This window comes from Sceloporus occidentalis, unplaced genomic scaffold (genome assembly GCF_023333645.1).
Source record: "Sceloporus occidentalis isolate IW3139 unplaced genomic scaffold, rSceOcc1.0.p SCAF_6, whole genome shotgun sequence".
Lineage (NCBI taxonomy): Eukaryota > Metazoa > Chordata > Lepidosauria > Squamata > Phrynosomatidae > Sceloporus > Sceloporus occidentalis.
This window is the reverse complement of record NW_028316986.1, coordinates 56252628-56270032: the sequence shown is the minus strand read 5'-3', so window position 1 is coordinate 56270032 and position 17405 is coordinate 56252628. Positions and strand designations below refer to the sequence as shown.

The window sequence follows — 17405 nt, the reverse complement described above, 5'->3', positions numbered from 1 at the left end:
GCTCTTCTTTTTTTTCCATCATGAAATTTAAAAATGGAAGGGGGAAATCATGGACAGGATCCAATACTGGACAGCAGCTAGTAGACCAGCAGTAACAAGAGAGGGTACTCTCCTCTTCTCACTCCAGCCCCCCTGAGTTTTCCAAAAGCCTTCACCAGACAGCAAGGAGGCCTTGTGACACACACACTGTTCTCTCTGTGGTTTCAATGACTAATACTGAGAAGGGAAAAAAGTTGTATCACACTGGTGTTGCAGTACAGTTGCCCCTCCATATCCACAGATTCAACCATCCATGGCTTGAAAGTATTTTTTTAAAAATACATAAATTCCAAAAAGTAAACTTGATTTTGCCATTTTATAAAAGGGACATCATTTTACTGTGTCACTGTATTTAATGGGACTTAAGCATCCACAGATTTTAGTATCCATGCGGAGTCCTGGAACAAAATGCCACTGGATAGCAAGGGCCCACTGTATTAGTGCAACATTACAGCTTGGCCTAGGTTGTTTTTCTATGCCTTCTAACAGACACTGACTTATGTCAAACCTACACTAAGGACTTGGCTATTCAGAGAAGATTTATTTAAGAGCCCGTACAGACAGGCCAAAATAAAGCTGATTTGGGCCACTTTGGAAGTGTGTTGTTTAAATGACACATGTATCCTAAGAGGTTGGAAGCCACGCCAAAGCCACGCTCCAGTCCTAAGGACTGGAGCACAACTTTGGTGCAGTGTCTGGCCTCTTAAGATGCATGTGTCATTTAAACAGCATACCTCCAAAGTGGCCCAAAGCAGCTTTATTTTGGCCTGTCTGTACGGGCCCTAGATTTCATAGAGAGTGACTTGCCCTGATTAGTGGCCATCTATGGCTGGTCTACCAAAGTCCTAGTCCAATGCTCAAACCATGGTATCAAGATTTGACCTTCTCCTGAAGACTACACTATTTCAGAAACTTTTTCATTCCAAGCAGAACAATCAAACTTTCATTCAATTCAACATTCTGCTTTGTTCTTGTGTCCTGAAAGGGATCTATAATTAATAGCCAACAGTTGCAATCTTTAGTAAGTATACCTGATCCTCTGCAATATGGGTTCTAGCACAAGCGGAATCCAGTAAAGTATGCAGTGCTTCTAAACAGGATGTAACGTGTTCAACAGGCTCTTCTGGTCGAGGAGAACAGAGGAACTGTATACTAACACCTGAAAGGCAAAGTATTTTAGGTTGTGGGGTAAATTCAAAATTCTTAACAGTAAAGGATTATTTTTTTAAAAAAGCACATGGTTTACAAATTTCTGTGCATAGGATTCTCAAACAGCACTATCACAATCTGAGAAGCCATACAATACACAGTAGTAGTGTGACAGAGCTCTGAATCAAGTGCACAATATTACCCAAAATCAAGTGCATTCTATCCTTATTTATTTCTTGCAATGGTTTGGTGGAAGGTGGTGTTCCAGGTGCCGGGTTTAACATAATGGATGTGGCATGATTTTGTGGATTAGTTATTCCTGCTGATGCATCTTCTGTAGTTTCAGAAGCATTAAATCCTGCACTGTTTAACCACAGCGCAACAGCATGTAGAATTGGAGCCCATGAATTGCGGTAATGCAGTCTAGCTGTATCAATTGTCTCTGGAGTGTAGAATGCTCCACCTATTAAGATAATCATTACATTGTATCTTTAGTATGGGTGTGGTGGTGAACAGAACAACATTAATAGCAAATATATGTGCTTAGTATTTAGAATAATAAATACATTTTATGATATCATATAAATCTTAGAATCTATGCAGAATGGACCAAAGAATGAGGGGAAAAAACCCCAAAAAGATACACTCAGAATTCTTCAGCTGGTGGTGCACTATCACCAAAAACATGGTATTCTCAGCTAGTTCAAACAAACAAGTGCATCCTTTGGGCATTTATCATCCAATTTTACACTTGAGGACTTACAGATTAATGTATGAACAATATTACTGAAATGTTACCAAAAATTGATTGATTGTGCGGTCTCATTCATACAATTGATGTCGTATTTTGATGCTGCAGATATCAAGTGACATCTACATTGAGACCAGCATTTTCTTGTGGTCAAAGGATGTTATCTTCTTCATTTATCTCTGAAGCAAGTACAGTGCTCCCTCTGTTTTTGTGGGGAGATCCGTTACGGACACCCCCCGTGAAAACAAAAAACGTGCATATTCAAGCCCTATTGGCTTTAATGCAGGCAGGCTCCCATAGGGACGTACAGGCATGTGCCACAGGCACATGCCCTATATTAACTCCCTCTGTTTGGTTGCCGAGGATGTTCAAGGGGCGCAAATCCCAAGTCCGCGAGAATGGAGAGAGCACTGTAGTATTGAAGAAAGAAAGGAAGAAAAGGTTATAATAAATGCTAGGGCAGCAGTTCCCAACCTTTGTTGGGCCGCGACCCCCATTGGGGAGGAAAGTCCCGCTCGTGGCCCCCCTGATAGGTTGGGAGGCCAGGAAGGGGCGGGATTTTCGGCTGCATACAAGCCCCAGCAGGCTTTGCGGCCGGAAGTCCCGCCCCTTCCCAGCCTCCCAACTAATTAGGGAGGCCACCAGAGGAGAAGGGGCAGGACTTCCGGCCGCAAAGGCCTCTGGGGCTTGCAGTCCTGTCCCCTTCTCCCTGTGATTGCCTGGCAGCCGTGGGGAGAAGAAGAGGAGGCAGCCCCGACCGTCCCTTCTTCCCCACAGCTGTCTGGCAGCCGCGGGAAGGGAGGGAAGGACCAGGAGGACCCCCACCCCCTTTCCTTCCTCCCCGCGGCTGTCTGGCAGCTGTGGGAAGGAAGGGAAGGAGGAGGAGGCAGCCCCGCCCCCATCCCCTTCTCCTTGCAAGTGCCTGTACCAGGGCCAGCCCTTGCAGGGAGAAGGGAAAGAGGAGGGAGCCCCGCCCCCTCCCCTTTTCCCCGCGCGGTGCCTGCACTAGCGCTGGCACCCGCGGAGAAAAGGGGAGGGGGAGGCGGGGGATTCCCAACCTGGCGACCCCCGCGAAGGAGTCGTGACCCCCAGGTTGGGAACCCCTATGCTAAGGGATTGTGCCCTTCAGTCTTTTGCAATTTTCCAGTATAAATAAATCACAGCAAAGCACATGCATGGAAGACATTGTATCTTAAAACTACTTTTGCCTGTCAGGGACCTATCTGCATCTCACATAGACAGAAATAATTTTATGGCAGATAAATTTTGTTTCTTACCATCTGGAGGAAGCTGACTTGCAAATTCTGCTGGTAAAGTCAAAAGAGCATAGTCTTTAAGTGCAGCCAACCACAGGCGACTAAGAGCCGGGAGCTCTGGTTGCACAAGGGTTATTAAACTGTCTGGTGGCAGCTCATCAGCTGTGCCATAGTCATCGTCATCATCATCACCCCCATTCTTCATGGCTTTCTTTGGTTTAGTCTCTGCTTCTTTTTTAATCTTCATAGCCACAACATACACCTTTATGTAAAGATTAATGCAAAGACTTAACGACACTTGTTGTGTCTTGCTGGGTTGACAAAAGAAAGAAAGTATCCCATGTTCCGTGAATGTGTCCCTTCCTATCTGTGTTTCATTACATTAGACACAGAGCTCTGTGTCTTTTGCTACCAGATTTTGATGGAAAAATAAGTACAGTAGTGGTAGAACAGTACAGCCCTTCCTGTGTGTTCTGTTTGTTTAAGGACTCACTAAAAATGAAAATAAATAATCGGTCCAAAATAAATTTTTAAAAATGGTTACCATAGACATGTGAGAAAGTAAGTAAGTTTGGAATGATGTTTTATCATATTTGGCTTAGGCTTCTGAAACGCCTTAACACAAATTCTTTAATATAAAATTCATGAATACAAAATTCATTAATAATGTAAACAGTAAAGGAGAAAATATGTCCTAAAAATAAACAGAACTTAGAATAGTGTTTGGTGGCCCCTCTTTTCAGGGCAAGGAAGACTGAAGACACTAGTTTAAGAGAAAGTTCAGTTTAAATGTGTGAGGTAGAAATATTGATCTTTGTGTTCCTCTAAAAATAAACAAAAAATCCTGTATATTTTGTAAAGCAAGCAAGCAGGCAGGCAGGCAGGCAGATGATACTACTTCCAAAGCAATATGCAATATCCAAGACAGAATCACACACCCTCCAAGTAGAATAAATAAATGGCTATTGGCAGAAAGTACCTTGTTCTACTGCATTTTAAAACCAAATAGCATTTTTGGAATTTTTGCAGACAGTAACTATGCAGCTAGTATGCTTTCTGTTAACATGCATATAATATGTTTTGTAAAATGAAATAATCAATAGACAGATAGAAAGAAGATTAACTACTTAGAATATTTGCATTTAATGCACTTTTTAATCCACAGAAAAGCTAGAATAAGTGGTTTCTGGTATACCAATATTCCTAAATGCTTACCTCAGCCCATGCTTTGAGTACGGCCAGTTTTTCCATAGTAGTCGCACTTTCCCTGTAAAGTTGGCTGGAAGAACCCTTTCCTGTTTGTACTTTATCCAGAGAAGAGACTAGAAGGTTGTGAACACGCCGAAGATCGTTCAGGTCACTTACCACGCCACTTCCTATCCAAGTGCTACACACCTAAAAAACACACCAGTTTAATCACTTGAATTGTGATTGTCACCATCTTTTAAGAAAGCATACCACAATACAGAGAACTACTAAAGTAGATCTAGTACCATCTCACTCTTGGATAAGGTCAGATATCCACCCACCCATGAAAGTCACAGGGTGAGTTTAAACCTAATGTACCTACCAGAAATGCTTTAATAATAAAATGGAAGTATTTGTCACATAGGAAGAGCTCAGTTCGTTTGAAAAATGATAAAATATAAAAGCAATCAATATATCTGCACCGATCAAGGAGGTTTCAGAAAGATATTATTAATATATAAACAGTGTATTAAATGGACAATATATAGTTTCTATATACTTTTTAAATTCCCCCAATAAATAGCATTACATTATTGGGTTGGAAGATCCTATCTAATCTTGGAAGCTAAGCAAGTCCTGGTTAGCACTTGGATAGGAAACTGTCAATGAATACGAGGTGGTGTAGGATATATTTCTGGGGAAGGAACTAGCAAAACCATCTTTGAGTATTCCTTGCCTAAGAAAACTCTAGGAAATTCCTGGGTTTGCCATAATTCAACAGATGACTTGAAGGCACATAAAAACACATATTCTTTTTCTCCCTTATATCCATAACCTTAAGATGATTTCCTTCTAAAATCAAGTTGCAATAATACTCTTCTTTGTACCTGACAAGCTTTTGCTGTTATATCTGAAGGGGTATCCGGTGAGAAAGCTGGCCTTAAAGCAGCTCCAACCTATAAAGAAAAAAGAAGAAAACAGTGTGATGGAATGACCCTCAAAATCCCATGTTTTGATATCATATATTTTGCATTAGGTAACCTTTGTAGCAGCATATCCACTGGGGGAGATGGAGGGGAGAGAGGCTGATTAACAACTGGGCATACATAATACATAACTGTTAGTCTCATTTTTTCACTGGGGAAGAAAATCTTGTTTTAAAAACAGACATACTTGCAAACCAGCACTATTTTATTAAATATGTTTCATTCTAAAATTGCCATTACAAAGGAATACTGTTTGTGCTAATGTAATTAATAATGGAAAAGATGCCAGTGGTTCTAAGCACAGCTGATAACACTTTCACCCTCCAGAACCTCCCAAATATGAATAAACTCATCATGAAGAATAAAGGAACTGCTGCTTTGGTGATGTAATTATGAAACCAGCACTAGATGGGAGAGCTCCAGAACTGTATTTAGACTCTTTGATTTGACTATCATTCCAGTGCTCTAGGTGTGTACTGCAGAGCACCTGTCCCAAATATCATCAATTCAAAATTCTTTCAAAATCAAGATGACACTAATATGAGATATTTTACAATCAATTTTAAACTACCATAAACACAAAGGTTATCTTACATTAGCCTGATACTGCTCTAGAATCACATGGCCTGGGAACTCAGGTTCAGGAACAGCTGCAAATTTCTTGATAATGTCTTCAAGTGCTTGGAGACCAGCCATTCGCAACTGGTTGCTATGGTCAGTTGCCGCCATAAAAGCCATGCGGATAAGATCTGAGAGGTGAAGCACTAGAAGGTCATCTGAAAACACAAGCAAGAAAATCCACATTGTTTCTTCAAAAGGTACCTGTAACAGCATGCCTGCCAACCTGCCTCTCACCCATTCTACATTCTTCTAATGTAGAAGCTACGTTATGATATGCAGTTTTTACCAATCTCAGCTGAGCCAGCTAGAAGAAAAACCAAGTCCTGGCATTGCTCTAAAAGCCATGATCTGTCAAGCTTTAATTTCATTTAACATACTTCTAAACTAAGCCAGATTCAGTGTTAAACTGAATACTTCTAATATGACCTACATTCAATATTAAACTGAAGTTTGACAACAATTAAATGAGAAATTAAAATAAAAATTAAATACACATAGAATAGAATTCTGCTCCTATCCACAGAAAATCTAAACTGTAGTTAGCAAGCTTAGAGTGTCTATTGTTCACAAAAGAACATGTGATCGCTTCTAAGATTCAATCATTGGTCCTTTGGGATTAAAGGAACAATTTATTCCCACTATTTTAAAAACAAAAGCTTGATTCAGACTATAAAAACAGATGTAGTGCAAAGAGGAGATGGATAAGGAATGTCACCCGATTTCGGTAAAGTCATGACTTTTGTTTAGAGCGTGGAATGTTAGTTTAATTTAGTTCAGTTTGAAAATTAAATTAATAATGTCAAATACTAGAAAGTGGGAAATTAATTCACTATCATAAACACTAATAAATAAATTTTTATTTGTATACCGCTTTTCCAACAGATCAAAGCGGTTTACAAAGATGCATAAACTTTGTAAGGGGGCACCTTCTGTTACTGGCTCCTCCAAAATATCTTTTTGGCCTAAAGTTGCCTTCCTCCAACCTGAAATTCCCTCATCCCCCAGACTACATATTCCATAATAGAATTGTTGCCTGGAAATGGTGGGAGTCTAGCATATTGGGGAACTGTCAGCTGAGGAAAGGCTGCCCCAAAGCAGGGGAACATTAATCTCATCTCCCTTTCCAACCCTACCAACATACACAGTTCACTCATTCTTTAAATTCCTTGTTTGAAAAAGTAAATGAGTAATTAATTTCAGTTAGTGGGCACTGAACCACTGCAGGTATAGCAGTAAGTGGATATCTACAAAGATCAATCAGTGAAAGGAGAGGAGGGGGAGATGATTGAGAGGAAAAAGACATTGGAGAAAGAAATAGTGGATAGGTCTGAAGAAAAGTCTGTTTAACTATCCATGAGCCTAGCACTAAAAATTATAAAGAGGTTCAGTGCAGTTCACCCCAAATAATATTATAATTGATATTAAGCAATACAGTTGGCCTCTGTATCTATGGATTCAAGCATCCACAGCTTGAAAAGATTCCCCAAAATATATAAATTCCAATAAGCAAACCAGGATTTTGCCACTTTATGCAAAAGACACAATTTTACTGTGCCATTGTATATAATGGGACTTGAGCATCCACAGATTTTGTTATCCATGGGGGATCCTGGAACCAAACCCCAGCGTTGTTGTATAGTACAAGGGCTCATTGTACTATACAACAGAAAACAGTACAGCATACAGTGGGTTGGTGTATTACTGAATGCATTCCCACACACCCACCCCAACACTCCAAAACACTTCCCCCTCATATATGCCCACTGAGGGGCACCAGTTTTTCAACTCAAAAATCCTTTCTGAAAGAGCCCAAATTATTATATATGTGTACAGCGCGCCCACTCCATACATAGGCATGCCATATGCGGCTTCCGGTTTACGCAGAAGCCGTGCTGTATTCATTGATCGGCGCGCGCGCCTGCACATGTACCACACCACTGCAAGATAGATATTTAGGTAAAATCATTAAAAAAACAATGAATTAATAGTTTAACATGTTAATCCACAAATTAATTCAAAGATGTTTTTGTTATATACTATTAATCTGAGGTGCAGTTGGCCTTCCACATTTGCAGCTTTGAATGTTGCAATATGATTATTTGTGGTTTTGATTTATATGTTCTCGCTAGAAATCTCAAGGTCCTCCAGCACAACTCTGCTAGACATAGAGCAGGGGTCGGCAACCTACAGCCCACCGAGCCGTTGAGACCAGCCCCAGCTCGGTCCTGCCGCCGATTGCCGCCGCCTTGCCCGCCTCCAAAGGCCCCATGGGGCCTTAGGCCTGTTTTGCAAGCACGCTGGGCTATTGGCCTCGCGCAAGCATGCGGGGCCTTTGTCGGTGGGCAGGCGCACGGGGAGGAGGAGGGAGGGAGGAAGGAAGGAAGGAAGGAGCAGGAGGAGGAGGAGGAGGAAGAAGAAGAAGAACAGGAGGAGGAGGAGGATTTCCATTCCATTTTTACAGGTCTGCTTTGTTTTAACAATGATGATGGTGATGGTGATGGTGATATGAGCCAGCTTCAGAGGCACGGCCAATGTAAATTGCTGTGATTTTTACAAACTCATGTGCAGTGAAGAAAAACCAAAGTCCCTTGACCAAGTACACACTTCTGAGAAGTACACTTGGTGCAAGAACAGTGAAACCACCTTGACATGTTCAATATGCACAGCCATGTGAACCCATGTTCAGTGCGAAACCCAAAGAGTTTGGTTATGCAATAAGCCTCTGAAATATGCAAGAGATTGCCATGTTAAATAAAGCCATGTTCAATGCCCAAATGTGCTGTTTGGAATGGGGGGAGGGGGGTTGGGCAGAAAAGGAAGTACATTTCTGCCATCTGTCTAGGAATAATGCCCAAATGTCCTCCATTTTGATCATGCCTAAGAAACATGCATTTAAATTAATATTTTTTAAAAATCATCAAATTTTTTGCACGCCCTCCATTTTTTAAAAATGTGTCCTACATTTGAAAATGTCCTATATTATTTAATTATCCCCCCCCCCCCCCCCCGTTGTCAGGGGGACACCAGCCCGGACCCCGGCTCAAAAGGTTGCCTATCCCTGACATAGACTATCAAGGACTCAAGAGATTCACAAGGCAAACACTTCTCTAGGCATTTGCAGGTCCTCCAGTACAATTCTATGGACAACATCTGCAGGATGTTGTCTACAGAACAACACTGGAGGACCTAGAGCTTCCTAAAGAGGTGTTCTTTCAGTTAAAAAAGGAGTGTTTTTTAAAAAAAATGTAGCTTTTTTCACCTTCATGGGAGTTCTGCACTCCTAACCCGCAGTGAATGCGGAGGGCCTACTGTACATTAAATTGAAGTTGCATAGCATTCTGCAGATGATTCAGTGACAAATTTAACTGAATTCTGAAAGAGTTAATCATCATGAAAAGTCAAGTGTTATCCAACGGTGGTTTTCTTTTAGTGCAGAGGTGGAAAATTGTCACAGCTGGAATTTCTGCACACCCAAACAGAAGCATACAAATTTCACTAATCCATCTATTTACTGTAGTTTTCTGTATCATATCCTATTCTATTTTATCAGTTTCCCAGACCCTTTTGAGCAGTTATTTGGATGGGACAGAGGTTGGTGACAATGGCAAAAATCAGGTGCTCCAACTTGTGCAACCAGGAAGGCTTTCCAGTACAGCAAAGCCACCACTGGATACAACTAGGAGGAACTGGCACATTAGAATATGAAGCCTTTAAGAAGATAAAAACAGCAAAATGTTAATTGTCATTTTTACCCAAAGCCAAGGAAATATCGCAGTTTGTAAAAGACCATGAAGTAATACACAGAAGACATGACACATTCCTTCAAAAGGAAGAACCATTTGACAAGGAACCTGTAACTTTAGAAAGTAATGTGGAAACTGCTTTCAAAGCACTTGGAAGAATTCATGAACAGATGGCATACCAATAAAGCTGTTCCAAACTATAGAGATAGAAACTATCCAAATTCTAACAACACCCCCCACCAATAAATTTGGAAAATAAAGCAACTGTCCACAGACTGAAAATGCTACAGACTATATTTTACAAACATGTATGTGCATACTTATATATATTACATATTACATTCCCCAAGAAAGGAGACAATGGAGATTGTAGACTACTGAATTACAGTGCACCCACGCCATATGCAGACTCGCCATACATGGATTTGAGGTCACGCGGATGGTGAGCCCTAATAAGGTAAATGGGTGTGCGCTGCAGCGGCGCACCCCATTCAAATGAATGGGGCTTGGTCATTTGTGGAATTTGCCTCATGCGGGGTGGTGGTGGTGGTGGTCTGGAATTGATCCTCCATGTAAGGCGAGGACACACCGTACTCTTATTAAACCAAATGAATGTTCAAAATTTTACAACAAAGCTTTTACCATATATGGAGTGAGAAATTCCAGCTGTTCAAGCTGGTTTTAGAAAAGGAAGAGGCATTGGAGATCATACTACAAAGATACGCTGGAAAGAATTTCTTTCTTTCTTCCCTTCCCGGTATATCAAAACTTAAGACTTCTTGAGCAAACTAACCACAATTTCCTGTTCTGTATGAATTAGAAAATGTTGGTTATAGGTTTTGACATAAACTAGGATGTGAAACAACAACCCTAATGGAATAACAGACATGCTGCAAAATAATTTATAAGTAACGGATGACGACAGAAAGAAAATGCCGTATACCCGTTTAAATAACCTAATCATGCTCTTAAAACAGAGGTATCTAGTGTATAGACATACATACATATATAGTTAATGACAATGTATCACAATGTAAATATTATTATTATTATTATTATTATTATTATTATTATTATTAACCTTTATTTATGAAAAGCTGTAAATTTACACAGCGCTGTACATGCAATCTTTTTAGTTAGACGGATCCCTGCCCTCGGGCTTACAATCTAAAAAGACATGACACAGAAGGAGAAGGGAGTGGTGGAGGGAAAGGGTAAGAGGTCCAGCAGTTCCTCTCTACCTCCGAGGCCTGGACCAAGACAGATGGACTGGAGGGAGGGCTTGGCTTCATAATGGATGGTTAATCATTTTCCAGGGAAAATACTACTCTCAAGTAGGATAATGCATATACAGTACATAGCAATAGAGGAAATGATTTGATAAACAGGCACCAAAAGAACATCAAATAGTAAGCGATGTTTTATATGTTTATTTGATTTATATGTTTTATGTTTCTATAAAATTTGTATGTCTTGTTAATCATAAATAAAAAAAAATGCAAAAAAAACCCCTTAAGATTTCTTGAGCTAACTAACCACAATTTTCTGTTCTGTCTGAATTAGAAAATGTTGGTTATAGGTTTTGACATAAACTAGGATGTGAAACAAACTACAAACTGTAAAGCTAAAATGTAGCAAGGGATGCAAAGGTGGAGTGAGCATATGTGTACAAGAACATATTAAAATAGTCTAGCCTCCACAATATAGATTAAGAATTATAATTTCCCCTTTGCTTTAATAGCACTACGAGAAAGTAGTTTCTAATAGGCAAATAGTTAATGAAGACCATAAGGTGAGGCAGATAGAGCAAAACGATTGCTCCAGGACCGTGGTGAACAGATGCTGCAGTGCTGAAGTTGTCTGCTGCTGTGGTCCCAAACAGGCCACCAGCAGGAGCAGCTTTTTGCCACTCATTTTTGGGCCACCTTAGGTGGCCTCTGAGTGATTTCTGGGAGGTTTGGAGGCATGCTCCCAAACGTGCCCAGAAGGTGCTTTATTTGGTCCGTATGTTTCGGGCTTGCATCTTATTTTCAGATTTCAGACTTAATTTGAGTTAATGCAGTCACTGGGAAAGGTAATGGTTTTCATTAGCCAGTGAAATGTCAAGATCAAGAAAATGAGTTGGCTGCTCTGTTCTGACTGTGTGAAAATAAGTCACTGTTTACATATGGAGCAAAAATATCAACCCTAAAACACCACATTGGGAAAGACTATGGCTACAAACTGGACAGCAATACCCTATTCAGATATGAAGTTAATTATGTGGACTTGAACCTTTCACACTATTTGTTGTTGTTGTTCACTGCCCTTGAATTGGTCCCATCTCATGGCAACCCAGTAGATGAGACTTCTCCAAGACCCCCTATCCTCCACTGCTCTGCTTAGGTCCACTAAATTCAGGCCTGTGACCTCCCTGTTTGAGGTTATCCATCTGGTGTGCAATCTTCTCCATTTTCTACTGCCTTCTACCTTCTTCAAGCTACCCAAGAAGTGATTGTATACATATGCATCACTTGATGTTGCTGTTCATGTTAGCCGCCTTTGAGATGACCTCGACTCATGGCACCCTTTGTGGATGAGACATCTCCAAGACTCCTGTCCTCCACTGCAATGGATTATAGCAATTCTATTGGAATAGTGTCTGTTTCTGATTATTTATTCTTCCCAATATCTCTTAATGCAGCTACCACCTTGCTCTCAATCCCAGACAGGCAAAGGGCTCTTTTGAAGAATCAACCCTGAATACCCCTTCCCCTCCTTCCCCAGAGACATGCCTTTCCCACAGAACTTCAAGTTGTCCCCTCTCCCCACACCACACAAACATTGTTTCTCCTTGTCTCACCCCATCCAACAAAAGAAAGTAGGAACAGCAGTGTAACTCCAACATGCAAGCCAAGTCTCAGCAAAACTCAAAAAGCCTAAGCAGGGGCTCAAATGTGAAAGATTCTTTTTGCTGCCACTCCTCTCTCACCACCACATGCTCTAATTTCTCATCCCCACCATGGTCCTAAAGGCTGCTTGTTCACCTTGTCTTTCTAGCACTCCAGTACTTTGACTGATGCCCCTTTTTGCCCCCAGCACCCCCTGGATCTTTCCACCCAGGTGGTGGTAATATTTGCTTTGTGAATCATTATTTTAACCTAAAAAGGGAACAAAAATCATGATGATGATGATGATAACTGTAATGAAGAAAGAGGAAGAGAAGAAGAAGAAAAAGGAGAAGAAAAAGAAGGGGAAGGAAAATTACAAAAGAAAGAAAGAAAGAAAGAAAAAGAAAAGGAGCAGCCATCAGTTCTCCTTACTTTTGGGGTTTCTGAGTTTGGCTGAACGGGCCAGAGCAAGATCAAAGTGGGCTTTGTTTGCATTTTCACACAGCATGATAATTCGACAGAGGCAATCAGCAGCAAATACTCGAGTAGCCCATCGAGGAGCCACTGAAGGCTTTGATTTGTCTTCTTCACCCAGTGTTGTAAACATCATATCATCATCCATTTCATCCTTTTTTTCTGCATCTTCATCTTTTTCACCTCCCAATGGAACTGTAGTAGTCATATCTGCAAATAATACAGAATATTTTTCAGTAGAACAAATTACAAATTATCTTACTATCAAAAGAATATATAATAATAAAGTAGAATCATAGAATTGGAAGAGACCACAAGGGCTAACCAGTCCAACCCCCTGCCATGCAGGAAATCTCAATCAAAGCATCCCCGACAGATGGCCATCCAAGCCTCTGCTTAAAGACCTCCAAAGAAGGAGACTCCACCACACTCCGAGGGACTGTGTTCCACTGTCAAACAACCGTTATTGTCAGGAAGTTCCTCCTAATGTTGAGGTGGAATCTCTTTTCCTGGAGCTTGCATCCATTGTTCCCAGGTCCTGTTCTCTGGGGCAGCAGAAAACAAGCTTGCTCCCTCCTCAATATGACATCCCTTCAAATATTTAAACAGGGCTATCATAGGTGTTAACCTATCTTAACCTTCTTTTCTCCAGACTAAACTCCCCCAGCTCCCTAAGTCATTCCTCATAGGACACACTCCAGTTCCTCAATGTCCTTTTTTAATTGTGGTGCCCAAAACTGGACACAATATTACACGTGGGGTCTGACCAAAGCAGAATATAGTGGCACTATTACTTCTCTTGATCTAGACACTGTACTTTTATTGATACAGCATAAAATTGCTTTGGCCTTTTTAGCTGCCGCATCGCACTGTTCATTCATGTTCAACTTGTGGTCTACTTGGACTCCTAGATCCCTTTCACATGTAGTCTCGTTCAGCCAGGTGTCCCCCATCCTATATCTGTGCATTTCATTTTTCCGGTCTAGGTGCAGTACCTTACATTTCTCCCTGTTGAATTTCATTTTGTTAGCTTTGGCCCAGCTTTCTAGTCTATTCAGGTCATTTTGAATTTTGATCCTGTCCTCTGGAGTATTAGGTATTCCTCCTAATTTGGTGTCATCTGCAAATTTGATGAGTATGCCCCCAATTCTGTCATCCAAGTCACTGATAAAGATGTTGAATAACACTGGGCCCAGGACAGAGCCCCATTGGTCACTTCTCTCCAGGATGAAAAGGAGACATTGTTGAGCACCCTTTGGCTTCGGTCAGTCCGCCAATTACAAATTCATGTAATAGTTACCTTGTCTAGCCCACATTTTACAAGCTTGTTTGCAAGAATATCATGGGGAACTTTGTCAAAGGCCTTACTGAAATCAAGATATACTTATATCCACAGCATTCCCTTCATCTACCAAGCAAGTAATTTTATCAAAGAAAGAGATTAGATTTGTCTGGCATGACTTGTTTCTCTGAAACCCATGTTGACTTTTTGTGATTATAGAATTGCCTTCTAAATGTTCACAGATTCTTTGTTTAATGATCTGCTCCAGAATCTTTCCTGGTATTGATGTCAGACTAACTGGATGATAATTGTTGGGATCCTCTTTTTTCCCCTTTTTGAAGATGGGGACAACATTTGCCCTCCTCCAGTCTGCTGGGACTTCTCCTGTTCTCCAGGAGTTCTCAAAGATTATTGCCATTGGCTCCGATATTACATTTGCCAGTTCTTTTAATACCCTTGGATGGAGTTCATCTGGTCCTGGAGACTTAAATTCATTTAGATTAACCAGGTATTCCTGTATAATCTCTTTACTTATTCTGTGCTGAAATTCCCCTATTCTGTCCTCTGCTCCATTATCCTCAGGTTGAGCACCCTTTGCCTTTTCTGAGAAATCTGAGGCAAAGAAGGTGTTGAGTAATTCTGCCTTTTCTCTGTCCCCTGTTAGCATTTTGTCATCTTCTCCACATAGTGGCCCTACCATTTCCTTCTTCTTCCTTTTGCTACAGACATATTAAAAAAAGCCCTTTTTATTGTTTTTAACCTCTCTAGCAAGCCTGAGTTCATTCTGCGCTTTAGTTTTTCTGACTTTACCCCTACACGTGCCTGTTATTTCTTTGAATTCCTTTTTCGTGATTTCCCCATTTTTTCATTTCTTATATATGTTCCGTTTCAAACTTAGCTCAGTTGAATGTTCCTTAGTCATCCATCCTAAGACTAAGAGCCCTCCCCCCGACCACCATCTTGAGGGGGAGAGACGAGGCCTGGCCTGGAAAGACTAAGAGCCCTCCCCCCGACCATCATCTTGAGGGGGAGAGACAAGGCCTGGCCTGGAAAGACTAAGAGCCCTCCTCCCGACCACCATCTTGAGGGGGAGAGAGGCCTTGCAATTTTTTGTATTGTATTGCAATTTTTATTGTACACCGCTATGATCATTGCGGAATAGCGGTCTATAAATAAAACTTATTATTATTACTATTATTATTATTATCCTGGTTTCTTGAGACACCTCCCATTTTTCTTTGTCACTGGAACTGTTTGAAATTGTGCCTTCAGTATCTCCCTTTTGAGAAACTCCCATCCATCCTGAACTCTCTTCTCTTTTAGTATTTCTGATCACGGGATCACCCTCAATACTTCTCTAGGTTTACTGAAATCCACTCTCCTAAAGCCTAGAATGTGTGTCTGACTATGCCTGGCTTCTCCTTTCCACTGTATAAGAAACTCCAGGAGAACATGGTCACTTCCACCTAATGATCCCACCACCACAAGTAATATAAAACAAAAGGGAAAGGGGATCATTAATACAACGATCAGCTGCAAATCCAACAATGGAATTATAAGATCATCATTAAAATTTTAGATCTGGGATGAGGCATGGTATAAAATGCCTATACTTACCTTCTTAAAAACTATACATGATATTGCTTTGATATCAATAAAATAGTATCCAGACCTTTCCAAAATGTCAAAATCATGCCCAAACACGATAAAGAAGAAATAGTTGAACAAGATACAAATACTGGCAGAACATGTCATTTGCAAGAGCAAAGAGAAATAATTGACAGGAGTCTAAAATAATAGCACTATGCAACATAAAGTATCAAAAGTAAGGAGAAGTCAAAAGTTCAATGCACACTACAGTGAGAAACTTAGTAAAAATGTTCACAGAAGTAATAATAATAATAATTAAGAGCTCAGTGACTCAAACCTTTCATTCATGTGTTGTTGTTCTCTACCTTCAAGCCATTTCCTCCTTATGATGTCTGTAATGCAGGGGTCGGCAACCTCCGGCCCGCGGGCCGGATGCGGCCCGCGGAGGCCGTTGGAGCGGCCCCCGACTGCGGCTGCTGCCGCTGCCACCGCCGGCTGCGGTCACGGCTTTTTGCTGCTCTGGACGCCGCCATTTTTTCGTCCAAAATGGCGGCGAAGTCTCGCGTGACCTTCTCTGAGGTCGCGCGAGACTTCGCCTCCATTTTGGACGAAAAAATGGCAGCGCCCAGGGGCGAAGTCTCGCGCGACCACAGAAGAGGTCGCAGGAGACTTCAGCCTCCAGGAGGCCCGCTGCAGCCGCCGGAGCTCTCAAATTGGGCTCAGACGGCGGCAGTGGGCCTCTGTGAGGCTGGGGCCGTCACTGGCGCCGGCGGGCGGGCTTCCAGAGCCAAGGAGGCTTCGCTGTAGCGAGGCCTCCTTGGCTCTGGCCGGCTCTCCCCGCCGGCGGAAGGGCTTCCAGAGCCAAGGAGGCTTCGCTGTAGCGAGGCCTCCTTGGCTCTGGCCGGCTCTCCCCGCCGGCGGAAGGGCTTCCAGAGCCAAGGAGCCCCTCTGCAGCAAGGTCTCCCTTGGCCCTGGCCGGCTCTCTCCAGGCAGGGAAGGAAGGCGTGGGGGGGGGAGGAGGAGGAGGGAGGAAGGAAAGAGGAAGAGGAGGGAGGCGGAGGAAGGAAGGAGGAAAAGGAGGGAGGAGGAGGAAGAAAAGAAGTAGGAGGAAGAGAAGCAGGGAGGAAGAAGAGGAGGAGGGAGAAAGAAGAGGAGGAAGGAGGAAGAAAGAGGAGGAAGGAAGGAGGAGCAGTGCATTTCTGTGTAGTTTCAGTGCATTTAATGCTAAAAGGTCTGCTGTAACAATGATAGTCGTGGTCGTGGTGATGGTGATGATGATGAGTGAGCTTGAGAGCCATGCAACTACTGTTTCTGAAGCTGAGAAAGTGTCACCTTCCAAAGCGTGTTTTGTGTGCTTTTAATGCTAACAAGTCTCCCTTGCTTTGACAATGATAGTGTGATGATGGTGATGATGATGAGTGAGCTTGAGAGGCAGGCAACTACTGTTTCTGAAGCC

At 41.8% G+C, this 17405-nt stretch overlaps 1 protein-coding gene across 3 annotated transcripts in view; it reads right to left on the bottom strand.

Annotated features, from left to right (window-relative positions):
• Positions 1–17405, bottom strand: part of HEATR5B (HEAT repeat containing 5B) — a 66392-nt gene that overhangs the window by 8253 nt on the left and 40734 nt on the right. For all 3 annotated transcript variants that reach the window (XM_089529720.1, XM_089529719.1, XM_089529721.1), the window contains 7 exons: positions 13036–13287; positions 5964–6145; positions 5271–5339; positions 4411–4590; positions 3217–3457; positions 1391–1651; positions 1071–1198 (listed from right to left, as the gene is read on the bottom strand). In XM_089529720.1, the coding sequence (XP_089385846.1) occupies positions 1071–1198; positions 1391–1651; positions 3217–3457; positions 4411–4590; positions 5271–5339; positions 5964–6145; positions 13036–13287 (1313 nt within the window). The remainder of the gene's footprint in view (positions 1–1070; positions 1199–1390; positions 1652–3216; positions 3458–4410; positions 4591–5270; positions 5340–5963; positions 6146–13035; positions 13288–17405) is intronic.